At 45.2% G+C, this 13,865-nt stretch overlaps 1 protein-coding gene across 1 annotated transcript in view; it reads right to left on the bottom strand.

Moving 5' to 3' along the window:
- Positions 1–313: 313 nt before the first annotated feature.
- The window catches only part of LOC147626121 (uncharacterized), an 84,970-nt gene continuing 71,418 nt past the window's right edge, over positions 314–13,865 (bottom strand). Inside the window, exon 3 of the mRNA XM_086817698.1 lies at positions 314–915. Within this exon, the coding sequence (XP_086673824.1) occupies positions 475–915 (441 nt within the window). The 3' untranslated portion in view covers positions 314–474. The remainder of the gene's footprint in view (positions 916–13,865) is intronic.

Below are 13,865 nucleotides of genomic sequence, written 5' to 3'. Positions count from 1 at the left end.
TATTTTCTAATTTACCGATTACGTGGTGTGATGTACTAGCATGTCCCTGTAATGACCAGCACTAGCTTACTACCTAAGGTGCAACTACTTCAACGAACTGGGATGTAGTCTGCAAAGACCCATCAGTACACGGCTTTACTTCAACAGCTGAAAGTTGGGTTTATAATGCTACAGTTCTAAGTGAAGTTTAAACTCAAGTGAAGACTCAATCCAATTCAAACACTTCGACTGCAAATATTCAATTTGAGGAAACTTGCTGCAAGACGTATTGTTTTTCTCATCTCTCAGCTAAGTGGTAGACAGCAGTCTTGAATTTCTCACAATGCAGTTTAAATAATCAGGTCACCAAGTAAATACACTGAATAACCATTAACAGCTAGTAACAGCTCTTACCAGACATGCCACCAGACTACGAGTCCAGAAATCAATTCAAAATTGAGGCATACAATAGCAGATTAAAGAAGAGAGTACTGTTCATCTTAAGCCAAGGCTAACCCCCTCATAACTTGATCTGCATGGTGGCTTAACTCCCTCCACTTGGTTTCTGGCCAATGCAATATTACCCATTGCTTCTTCTGCCTTCTCCATGGCCTCTTTGGCCCTTACACTTGTAATCCTGACATTTAGAACATCAGAGGTGACTTGGCAAGGCTCAGACGATAATGTGGGTTCCTGAGCATGAAGCCCTACATTGAGCCATGGGTGCAGAAGACATTGACTGGCAGTGGGCCGCTTTTCAGGTATAAAATCTAGCAAGGGCAAAAGAAAATCGCTGAGTTCCATGGCATTCTGTTGTGAAACCTCATATTTCTCAAGCAATACTCTGTTTACTGGCCAGTATCTCAATCTTCTGATGTGTCTCAAGTCCCCATAGCGATTGAAAGAGTCCCGTGAATAGCGCCCACCAAGAGCAATCTGCACCAGCCACGACAAAAACACCAAAATCACCACTTCAACCTCCAATCAAAGATGAGAGCCTGTTACTTGACCAAGATCAACATGATAGCCATAACTTTGATGCTAGGTCCTAGGAGGAGCAAAAAGATATAAAGATAAAGAGACAAAAGTTAATATGATATTGGCATTAGTGTGCATGCGTGCGTGAAAATTTTTATTAATGTCTTCTTAAGACCCAATGAGACTATGAGACCAAAGAGAGAGAAACATGTTCCATGTGTAAACTTGTAACATGAGTGCTTGATGGGGATTAACGCCAAAACACAGATTAAGCTGAAAATTAACCGAAATCTCCTTATGCGGAAGCGTGAATGGAAGGATGCAGTAGACAAGATAGATGTTGACCTAATCTGTTGTCTATTACTCACATGAAGGTATATTTACAATGATTGTTGATAATGAGAACTTGATGCTCACAATATGTCAAGTATGACCTTATCTTGCTTGCCCACCACCGTTGTGTCCAATACAATAAAGGTGTCCACACTTGGCTCCTCATTGGATGCCTATATCAAATACAATGAAAGGGCTGAAAAGTCTGAAAATTGACCAAGACACAGTCACGACAACGCCCTCTACATTGGCTAAATGCTCCTTTGCTCCAACATGGAATAGTTGTGCAATGATGCTCCTCTACTCCAACATGGCGTCAGTCCCAATGCGGGCTCAACCTCCAACATGACGTCCCCACTACTACCTCCTCGGACACTGCGAGCACTAGAACTTAGCCCCTTTGCCTTCAAATACTGTGTTGGCATGTAGACTTCACCGAAACCTTGAGAACTGCTGAAGCACTAACTCATCCTCCTCCACAATGGATGCTGGTGTGGGCAACTCAAAAATCATGCATGACTCATTTTCACCTTCTCTGCAAGCAAATCATCATCTCTCCTGCACGCCTAGCTCTATATCGTTTTTTATCATTGTAGGTGCTACACTCAACCGTTGGCAAAACCGAGCACATAGCCGCGATCATTATGAGAAGGGCGCCCTGCTACAGCCCTCCACATCGACTTTTCGGCTACTTCACCAAGGCGGTCTGTCTAGGCACAACATCAACAACATGCGGCTGGTTTTGCTGTTGTTCAACCTCCATGTGCTGCCCCGTCTGCCCATGCTGCTGGACAGCCTGTTTTGAGCTGGTCAAACCATTCCGGGGGCTGGTTGTGCTGGTTTGAGGCTGTTTTGGGCATCCATAGTGCCTGTATGTACTTGTGGGCGGTACCAGTAATCAATCCTTTGATGTTTATGCAACAAAAATTCATCAACGTCACCATAGCTTGAAATCGTGTCCGGTAGTGTCCACCAGTCCCAATTCTCCATTTTCAACATTCACACGTTGTGAGAGGACAAGCCAGGCACTAGTACAGGAACACTAGTGTCGTGTATAGACCTAGAACACTAGGGACACATTTGCTTCTCTCCAGTGAGTGATGGGGAATATTCTTCTTGGACAGGATTCTTCTCCAACAAACACTCTTTGGTATTTGTATTCATTTCTCTATCTATGGCAAATCTGGCTTTGTCATAGCTTGTGGAACATTCTACAAATAAAATACTCCAATAATATACTTGGTATTGAAAAAGAAGGGGGGGGGGGGTCGCCTCGGGTTCCGGCCCAAATGTGTACTTACACAAATTTTTAGTTTTCAGTTTTGCTATGTTTTGTGTTGTTTCCATTCATTTAAATGTTTAAGTGATTGTTATTTACGAGACGGTGCCCATTACGTGCTCAAACCCAGCAAGGTGTATTATAGCCTAGGTGAAAGTGATCAATTCCTTTTTAGTCTGTCTTGATGTAACTAGACTTCCACCTCAATGTCATGGTTAAACCTTAGGTTAACTACACATCAATCTATCTGCCTCTACATTCCCTATTGGACATGCAACCCTAAAACCTGCATTGGGGGAGGGGGGGCGCGTTTGCAGCCCCCTTTTTTGAGTTTTTCATTCCCAATCCTCTCCCCCTTCAAAGAAGGCACTTCTAGCCAAGCTTTCTCAGCTTCTACACCCTTCTATGTCTTTCCAACCCCTCGCCTAGCTTGTCACGTGCATCCTGCACTTGGATGCCACGTAGACATATCTATACAACAAGGTGCAGGCCCTGGGTGGAAAACCAATCCCATGTGAGCCCAGACCAGGACGAGTCAGCCAGGGTTCCACTCCATTCGTCCGAGGTCAGGTGTGCATTGTCCTGCACATGCGTCCAAGGTCAAGTGTGCATTGTCTTGCACATGAAACAGTGCCAGTCCACGTTGTGAGTCTCCCTCTGGAATGATGTCAGTTGCTCTGTGTGTTTGATTTGTGGCCAGATGCCAGACAGCTGTGTAGCTTGCATGTAGAAGGGGCTATCCATTAGGGCTACCCTAGAAAGGGGATTATACCCCATGTTTGGGTACGAAGTAGGCCTTAGGCCATCCCAAGGGGCCCATGGCCCTTGCCCACCAGCCCAAGGAAGAGCTGGGCAGGCTGTCGCCCAACCCAAGTGGGCTTGGCCAAGCAGCCGACTTGCCTTGGGCCAGCCCAGCCAGTTGGCTAGCCCATAGGGCAGCCTGGTCTGCAAGCGGCCAGAGCCAAGAAGGCTGTCCAACAGCCTGCGCAAGTGACCAGTCAGTCTAGGTGTGAACACGCATGATTATTAGCATTAAATGCTACTTTATGCAGTCGTGAGGCTTTTTTTAATCAGCCGACTGGGGTAAAACCAGCCGACCAGCATCCAATAGGGGTATAAATACCCGGAGTGTAACTTGGTTGAACACAATGCTAATCAATACACTTAAATACACTAAGACTTGATGGACACATGCTCAATACAAGAAGTAACTTGTTGAATTGACAAGAGACACACAATGAGCCGGAACGGCTGGCCCCTCCCTCAAATAAAGTATATTGATCTTGGGAGAATCAAGTACATAGTGTCATGTGCATTTCTGACCAGATTTCCATACCAATGCATATGAATACAGTATTGCAAACAAGTGGTTGTCGATGTGGACTTGCAACTCACACTACCCTCTCAAGTCCCATGTTCCCTACCATCTACTCTCTATTGTTCCACCAACACATGGTAGCAACAATCTGCAAGAGAGCACGTAGGACAAGAGAACACTACACAGGGTATGTGATCTTGTAATCCGGTTCCTCCCTCCTACTACTTGCTTTCATATTTAAGCATAAAAGCTTACCAATTGCAAGTAGAGTCGATGACAATAGAAGTCTTCGCGATGGAAATTATTGAAGTGATGAGATCTTCAATTTGTTGCATTTCTTCGTGACAAAAGTCTTCAAGAGGATGAAGGGAACCTTGGGAAAGCTTTCCCTATGGTTCAACTTGAGAAAGGACGGCTGAAATTAGGGTTTTCAGCAAAAAGACCAAAAATTACAACAATAAACAAAGTTGTTTTGCTGAATTTGAGTCATTGGGAGTGTGTAGGAGAGTGATTAACACCCAGAAACACTCCTAGAAGCTTGAGAAACACCTTAGCAAGCTTGGATATGGAGTTGGGAAGGAGAAAAGTGCAGAAAATACAACCCAAATGCCCTCATGAAGGAGGCATCTATCTCTAGAGAGAGGAGTGAGATGATGAGTTGTCCAGTGTAGGTGGCAGGCAGGTGCTTTGTGGAGCAAGCTAGAGAGGACACATGGTTGGTTACTCCCTTGACACATGGTTGGTTACTCCCTTGACACATGGCTGGTTACTCCCTTTGTACAAAGGGGATAAGGTTTGGGTGGTGGACATTGGGTTTTGTCCACCTCGGGACATCAGTGTGTGAACACCGGGCTCATTATAATTTATAAGTGAGTTTTGGTCGCCCAAAACTTAATGAAGTGTGTACACTCACTTATAAATTAGTGTTAACTCCTAAGGCTAAGTTTATGACCAATACTTACCACTTGTCACATGCCACATAACCATGTCAGCAAACAGTTTCACACGCACGGTTCGCGGGCGAGCATCCCCTTACCCGGAACTACACATTGGTCAAGCAAGCATGAAAACAACATGCAATTTCAATTGCAAGCAAGCACACAAAGATGCTATGCAATGCAGCATTGGTATGGACAATCCCTGTTCATGAGACTATACCAAAATAGATGTGCTCCAAGCAAGTACACGAAGTACCAGACCCAATGGAACACCAATCCACCAGGCATTTCCGGGCATGTACATAGAGGCACAAGTCACAACGAAAAGCCAAGTCCACAGTATCACATGACTGGCATCAATCCCCGGCATATACAACTGCCATGGACACCAGTCCAATGTACATACATGATAAGAAAGCACGGGTGGACCAATTGGGTGACCAAATGGTAACATGCCCCCCCCCCCCCCCCCCCCTCTGCGGCGGCTTCTAAATAGTTGTCCGCAAAACTGAAAAGCATCCAAATATGTCTAAACTTTAAAGCACATGCGGGCGATCTCTGAAGAATTCTTCATCTACCCGTTTAGCATTAATGGGAAGATATTTCTTAAACTTCACAAGGTAATGCCTAACAACTTTGCCTGCAGCAAGCTTGCGTTCCTTGTGATACACAATCTGCTCTGACTCCAAGATCTTCTCAAGCTCATCCACTTTTGGTGGATCCTCAACAGGGTTGTTTCTGTCCGACGTACAACGGCTTATTGTACGGAATACCATACGATACGATACCGTAGGTACTTGTACGAAATTTTTAAGGAAAAAATATTTTTTTGAAATATTTTTTTTAAAATTGTTTTTTTTCCTTAAAAAAATAAATTTTTTGGAAGGTAATGGTCTTTTTTTTGCTTATCTATGACTGTTTGAGCTTCCTCTATATCATGATGCTTCCCTCCTTTCTAAAATACTCCATATCTGGACTTGAAAATACCTAAGTTTATAAGTATTTTTTTAAAATACCATATTTTATCGTACGACAAGAAAAAAATTTATATCGTACCGTATTTTCCTGAACGGTATCGTATCGTACGAACCGTACGGTCTCGTACCTGACAACTACGATCCTCAATGACCGTTTCACTAGGCTTCGGCCCTACATACTTGCGAAGGAGACTCACATGAAAAGCATTGTGTATGTGCCAATGACTAGGTAATGCCAATGACTAGGCATTTGACATACATTTTGCGTTGTGTCCTTCACGGGCTACATAAGGTATTCTTGCATGGCGTGAAGTCGTTGATTGTTCCTCTGCCACAAGATTCATCCTCTTAGACATAAGTTCTTGTTCGGGCACCCGTGGAGATTCCAGGACATGGGATGGTTGCCTTTTTTGCATATGCATCCTCAGTCCGAGCCAAGTATGCACGTGCTGCATCCCTCGGTTGCATGTGCAACTCTTGAGCAATCATTGCCATTGCATGATCCATAGAAGATTCAGCTTTCTTGGCTTTCAAACGGTCTTGTACCAATGGATCCTTGCAGCGGTAGACATTCAATTCTTTTTGTTGTGCATGGAGGAGAGCCTGCATACGAGTAAGTTCAGCCCTCAAGACTATGGACTCTTCTTCCTGCATCTTCTCTTTGCCATGCGACGGCTGTCCCACATATTCATGTTCCCTATTGTGCACCACATGAGTTTGTTCATCTTGTAAAGCATTGGAGGCATGTAATTCATTGTCCCCGCCTCTTGTGTTAGCATCTCCAACATTCACTGTATGGCTGTCCATAGTGTTCTAAGTGTAGAGATAGCTAGTGTTCACGGCGATTGTCTCTCACAATAGAAGTGAAAGAGAACCGTATGCTCTGATACCAATGTAACTTGGTTGAACACAATGCTAATCAATACACTTAAATACACTAAGATTTTATGGACACATGCTCAATACAAGAAGTAATTTGCTGAATTGACAAGAGACACACAATGAGCTAGAACGGCCAGCCCCTCCCTCAAATAAAGTATATTGATCTTGGGAGAATCAAGTACATAGTGTCATGGGCATTTTTGACCAGATTTCCATACCAATGCATACGAATACAGTATTGCAAACAAGTGGTTGTCGATGTAAACTTGCAACTCACACTACCCTCTCAAGTGTCCATGTTCCCTAGCATCTGCTCTCTATTATTCCACTAACACATGGTAGCAACAATATGTAAGAGAGCACGTAGGATAAGAGAACACTACACAGGGTATGTAATCTTGTAATCCGGTTCCTCCCTCCTGATACTTGCTTCCATATTTAAGCATAAAAGCTTGCAAGTAGAGTCAATGACAGCGGAAGTCTTCGCGATGGAAGTCCTTGGAGTGATGAGGTCTTCGATTTGTCGCATTTCTTCGCGACAACAGTCTTCAAGAGGATGAAGGGAACCTTAGGAAAGCTTCCCCTATGGTTCAACTTGAGAAAGGTGGGCTGAAATTAGGGTTTTCAGCAAAAAGACGAAAGATTAATACAATAAAGAGAGCTGTTTTGCTGCAATTCAGTCATTGGGAGTGTGTAGGAGAGTGATTAGCACCCGGAAACACTCTTGGAAGCTTGAGAAACACCTTAGTAACCTTGGATATGGAGTTGGGAAGGAGAAGTGTGCAGAAAATACAGCCCAAATGCCCTCATGAAGGAGGTGTCTATCTCTAGAGAGAGGAGGAGTGAGGTGATAAGTTGTCCAGTGTAGGTGGCAGGTAGGTGCTTTGTGGAGGACACATGGCTGGTTACTCCCTTTGTACAAAGGGGATAAGGTTTGGGTGGTGGACATTGGATTTTGTCCACCTCGGGATATCAGTGTGTGTGAACACCGGGTTGGTCAAAATTTATAAGTGAGCTTTGGTCGCCCAAAACTTAATGAAGTGTGTACACACTCACTTATAAATTAGTGTTAACTCCTAAGGCTAAGTTTATGACCAATACTTACCACCAATCACATGCCACATAACACATGTCAGCAAACAGTTTCAAACGCACGGTTCGTGGGCGGACATCCCCTTACCCGGAACTACACATTGGTCAAGCAAGCATGAAAACAACATGCAATTTCAATTGCAAGCAAGCACATAAAGATGCTATGGAATGCAGCATGGGTATGGACAATCTTCGTTCATGAGACTATACCAAAATAGACGTGCTCCAGGCAAGTACACGAAGTACCAGACCCAATAGAACACCAATCCACCAGGCATTTCCGGGCATGTACACAGAGGCACAAGTCCCAACGGAAAGCCAAGTCCACAGTATCACATGAGTGGCATCAATCCCCGACATATACAACTGCCATGGACACCAGTCCAATGTACATACATGATAAGAAAGAACGGGTGGACCAATTGGGTGACCAAATGGTGACACAGAGCATAAATCAATCCTAGCTATCTCATATTTCACCAAGTGTTGAAGCCAATCAAGGGGCTAGGACAGCCAAGGAGAAGCTAACGCAAAGGGGTGAAGGATTGAAGGTCAAGGACAAAGGATTCTCCTCAGCCAGGAAGGTTCAGGTTCAGGTTCAGTCTTTTATTTCAGTTTTGCATCATTCTAATAAAAGCAAATACACCATCCGTGGTGGGGGCCCTACAGAGGGTATTCGAGACCCAATATTGTTCTTTTCTCCCTCTCTCTCTCTCTCTATTTTTTTGCACATCTATATTCAGTTTTGTGCGTTATTCTCGCCGCGAAAAGTGTGCGGATTTCTGAGCATTGAAGTTACCGATCTCCCCTGAAGCTTCCCCATGTTACAGTGGTGATCAGAGCCTACTTCAAGTATAAAGATTCAACAAGAAACCAAAATTTTTTTCTTGCTCGTGTGGTTGGTTTTCAGACACCGGTGGATCACCCCTTTCGGAGTGACTCCTGTCGTTCGAAGGATGGTTGGTTTTCAGCCTCCGGAAGTCTCCCACAATCATAGTGGATGGTCAGATTGTGCTCCGGAGAGGTGGTGCATTTTCCTGCTATGGCGAGCTTCGACAATAACAGAGACCAAGAACCTTGCGACCAAAGTGCACTAGGCAGCCCAGCTAGGGCATCAGGCATGAGTGTTAAAGAGATGTTCCAACAGATGATGCAAGCAATCGCAGACTAGAGTACCAAGTTGTAAGAGCAGAAGACACACGTCGCAGATACTGGCTCTGTAAGAGCGTGCCCGTCCTCCAGCTCCGTGTTTTCCGTCTCCTCCTCTCTCTCCTTTCGTTTCCCAAATTCTAGATCCTCTACACAGGGACCCTCTCGAAGGGTCACAATTGCAGCCGAGTTGGATGCTTGAGTTGCAAATGCGTGCATTGAAGATCCGATACCGTGAAGACGAAGCCATGCGACGCGTGAAACATGAGCAATACCTAGTGGCTTTGGACGCAAGACTGACACCAGCGGCTTCCTAAAATCATTTTCCCAAGAAAATGATTTTTAGTGTGTATAATGGTAAACTCAATCCCACAACTCTTTATTCATGGTTGCATCAATTTAAAGCTTACTTTGCTGCAGTTAGAAAAAATGATACTGACAGGGTGATCTTAGCCAGTTGGTACTTGGAAGGTGAGGCCATTCCTTGGTGGACCCAATGGAGGAGATTACTCAGTACAAGGAGAAGGGTAGGTGTTTCTTTTGTCATACAAAAGGACACTTCTCAAGAGTGCCCTAAGAAGATTACCGCTACAAAGACCACCGCCTCAGCCTCCACGGCTTCAGCGATGAGCCCAGCTCCCACACAGACCCGAGTGGTTGTCCCTAGTTCTTCGAATCCCAATGCTTTGGCTTAAGCAATCATAGGTCGGGAGCTCGAAGATAAGCAGCAGGATGCCCATGACCAGGAGTATGAGCGCAACAAATTGCTCAAGACCTTTGGCTACATAGGTGGCCAGAGAGTCATTGTCTTATTTAACAGCGGCAGCACTGAGGACGTGGTCATGGAACAGGCCGCTCGGCGTGCCCATTTCGTCCTGACTTCGGTGAACAAGCAAGTTGACGGTTTTAGCACAGGCATGATGACGAGCGTCAAGTATGAAGCTCTTGGTGCTAAGTTAGTTATCAGGGCATAGAGTTTGTGCGTGATTTTATGGTTGCCTCTCTTGTAGGAGCAGACATAATTTTGGACATTTAGTGGTTTCATAAGTTCCTTTCTGATATCAAGTGGGACAAGCACACTTTCTAGATTAGCCGGAATGTGTCCAATGTCCTAGTGACCATTAAGTGTGAGCCAAGAATCCCGAACTTTCCGCTCATAAGCCACTTGCAGGGTAAACGAGCAATAAGGAAAGGCGCACATTGTGCGATGATATATATCCAGACTACTGAGACAGTGGCCAGTGCTTTTGAGAAGCATTTAACTTTTCATGAAAAGTTCCAGAAGAGTTTTCTACTACAGGACAATCTTCCTCCCCAGCTCCCCCTATCCAGACCAGAGGACCACAAGATCGATCTCCTCCCAAGCTCAGAACCTCCGAGCAAGTTTCCATATCGCCTTTCCAAGACAATGGAATCAGAGTTGGACCACCAACTCCAAGAATTGTTGCAATCTGGCTTCATCCGCCCCAATGTGTCGCCATTTGAGGCATCGATCCTATTTGTCAAGAAGAAATATGGGTCTTCTCGTTTGTGTGTCGATTATCGTGCACTCAATAAGCTGACTATCAAGAGTAGATTCCCTATGCCTCGAATAGATTATATTCTCGAGAGACTGAATGGGACTAAGGTGTTCTTGAAACTCGATTTAAAGAGTGGGTACCACCAGGTGAGGATTGTGCAGGGGGACATCCCCAAGACAACCTTCTATACGGAACGGGCCCACTATGAATTTGTGGTCATGCCTTTTGGCTTGACGAACGCCCCAGCCACATTCAACCGCATGATGATGATGCGGATGTTCCGGGAATTGATTGGAAAGTATGTGTTCATATTTCTGGACAACATACTGGTATTTTCAGCTACGATTGAGCAACATGACATTAATGTGGAGAAAGTCTTGAAGTTGCTGGAAAACAACGAGCTCTACATCAATGAGAAGAAGTCAAAATTTTATTTGTTCGAGGTCCATTATATTGGATATATAATTAGTGTAGAAGGCATTCGACTTGACCCGGCCAAGGTGGCCAAGATTGTCAATTGGGAAGCACCACAGACTGCTTATGACATCACATCCTTTGTGGGTATATGCCAGGTATACTCCACCCGCATAGACAAGTTTTCTGACCTCTCGATGGATCTCACCAATTTGCTAAAGGGTGTCAAGACTAAAAGGCAACGGATTCGAATGACTCCACGAGCGTTGGAGGCATTCAAGAACCTCAAGGTGACTTTATCAAAACGGCTTGTTTAGCACTTGCCTCGTGGGACGAGCCGTTCTTCCAGGTGATCACCGATGCGAGTAACATCGCAATTGGAGGTGTATTACAACAGAATGGTCATCCAGTAGCTTACATGTCTTGTAAGTTACTACCCGCAAGAAAGAATTACTCAGTCTACGATCCGGAACTCCTCACAGTTATATAGGCCTTGAAACATTGGAAACATTTTCTTTATGGCCGTGACTTTGAGATTCACACTGGCCATCAGGCATTACGCTGGATTCAGACAATGCCAAGTGCACAGTGGAGTGACCATCGACAACACCGCTGGAGTGACCATCGACAACACCGCTGGAGCCAGATATTCCAACAATTTGAGTACCCTCCAGAAAAGGCCAATCCAGTGGCCGATGCTTTGAGCCGGTAGGGACAAGGAACTTTGATTCAGACCACTAGACTCGACCTTGTCGATATGGGACTCGACGGCATGAAGCACATGTACGTGGATTCTGAGAAATTCGGTACACAGTGGGAACAGGCATTGGATGCCAGAGGACTATGCCACTTTTTGATACGCGATGGTTGGCTTTTCTACAAAGGCCGACTATGTGTCATGAAATCGTTAAGGGCAGCTCTTCTCCATGACGCCCATGATGCCATTACTGGTGGTCATAGGGGCATGAATTCGACTTTGGAGAAGTTCGAACGGCAATATGTAACATGCAACGGAAGTATTCATATTGGAGGATCCTGTCACACAAATGCTCACACCGTCTTCTATATCCTGAGTTTCGCGAGTTTAGAAATCCACTTTAAGACTTCAAACTTTTAAGAGATTTGAGAGAGAGAGAGAGAGAAAGAAAGTCATATTAACGTCCACGGAATGCCTTGAAGGCATATGGGACCAAAAACCGGTACCTCACAGTCATTACAATCCACTTCAGGGTGCACTTAGGCACAAGCAAAAGATTAATGAAAACCTTAGGATGATAAACAACTATCTGTGATACCAAAATGCCGATGGCACATTAGAATGCTAGTCAATTCGGTTTAGGCTTACGGAAGTCCTCGATTATTGCCCTTCCGTCACGGTAGCCTGCCCACTTTCCAGCTTGGCGGGTTGCTCGGACTTTGGCGAGTTCTGCACTTTTGTTTTTAAGCTGTAGGGGAGTGAGTTCATCAGCTAACCAGAGCCTGGTGCCCTGTAATGATTTGGACTGTCAGAGAACTTGGATCTTGTCCTGTTTATTGTGATATTTCGCAATGGCATGCTTCCCTTTCTTGACAATGGTCCATGGGTTGCCTATATCAATGAGGGGGAGAGCCTTACTGAGTTGCCTCCTCATAATCTCCATATCTGAGATGCATTCATCTTCATCAATTTCCGTTTGCTCTCTGACTTTTTGCTCATCCCAACCCTCCGGGAGTCCACCTACTCGGAGATGCTCAGCAATGCTTTCTCGGAGTTCTTCTTCCTTGATGGTTGACATGATTTCTGCGGTAAGATGCTGCTCCATATCTTCTATAGCTTCAATGAACTCTGCTTTGGCTGCATGAATCTGCTCCTGAACTGCCTGAACTGGGTCGGGCTTGCCCTCAAGGGAGGCCAGCCGGGTTTCAATTTTAGTGAGCTAATCCTTCAGCTTGCCATTCTCCTCTCACAGCTTAGCGATTTCTGTTAGGAGGAACACCTCCCATGAGCTCGAGCTTTGACTGGTTAGGGTTTTGGTCGGTGTTGCCAGGGCACGAGCGTACGACTTCTTTGGCATCGTGGATCAATGGCTAGGTCATCTGTACCACCTGCATCTGTATCATCAGCTATGACAAGGCGGGCCCCTATCTAAGGTAACCGCCATGGCCTAGCGATGCCCTGCACCAGGCCTGGCGTGCATGAGCAGAGGCGAGAGGCAATGGCGAGGAGGGTAGGCGAGAGGCGAGGCGAGAAGCGATGCGAGAAGCGAGAGGCAAGGGCGAGAAAGAAAGAAAGAAAGAAAGATTTTATTAACGTCTTCCAAAAGACCGAACTCGGCCTATGAGACAAATCGGAGTACCTGTATGGGGTATCCTCTGTCATCCCAACAAAATGAAAAAGTACTGAACAAAAAAAAGCTGAATCTGGGTGTGCAGGGGATGGAGCTCTACTACTAGGAGAAATGCAAAGCTATATGCATGGAGTATACAATCATGATATGAAACCTAGCTAGCTCCATCCTGTACCATACTGGGGGTATAAAATGGTATACATCAGTGAAGGGGGTGTCCACAGCTCCCTGAAGAACATGCCTGGGTGCGCTCTGAAGCGAGCCAGTCGCTCCGCACCCTCTCTGTGAAACTGAGCTCTGATCTCTGTCATCTCTCTGTGGTATAGGCGTTACGATCAAAATTTACCTGTGTTGAAGCAGAAGAGCGCTTGAACACGAGTGGAGAGAGCGAGAGAGAGAGAGAGAGAGAGAGAGAGAGAGAGAGAGAGATGAGAACTGTACACCGTATGGGGTCCCGAATTACCCACTGAAGGGTCCCCTATCCCGTTACTGAGATAGTATTTGCTTTATTATCTTTGAAGAGATTGACGGTGTGACTGACGATAAGCCAAACGCAAGACCTCTGAAGACCAAGAGTTGGGCTGAACTTTACACGACTGTAGAAGCACCAATGATATCCAATTTCAAGCCTATGCACTCTTCCCAATGGAATGAGGAAGGGATGCAAAAATGAGGCCGA

The sequence above is a fragment of the Cibotium barometz genome, chromosome 23, assembly GCF_041138505.1.
Source record: "Cibotium barometz isolate CiBa-2024 chromosome 23, ASM4113850v1, whole genome shotgun sequence".
Lineage (NCBI taxonomy): Eukaryota > Viridiplantae > Streptophyta > Polypodiopsida > Cyatheales > Cibotiaceae > Cibotium > Cibotium barometz.
Note: the sequence above shows the minus strand (reverse complement) of the source record. Positions and strands in the feature narration are given on the sequence as shown.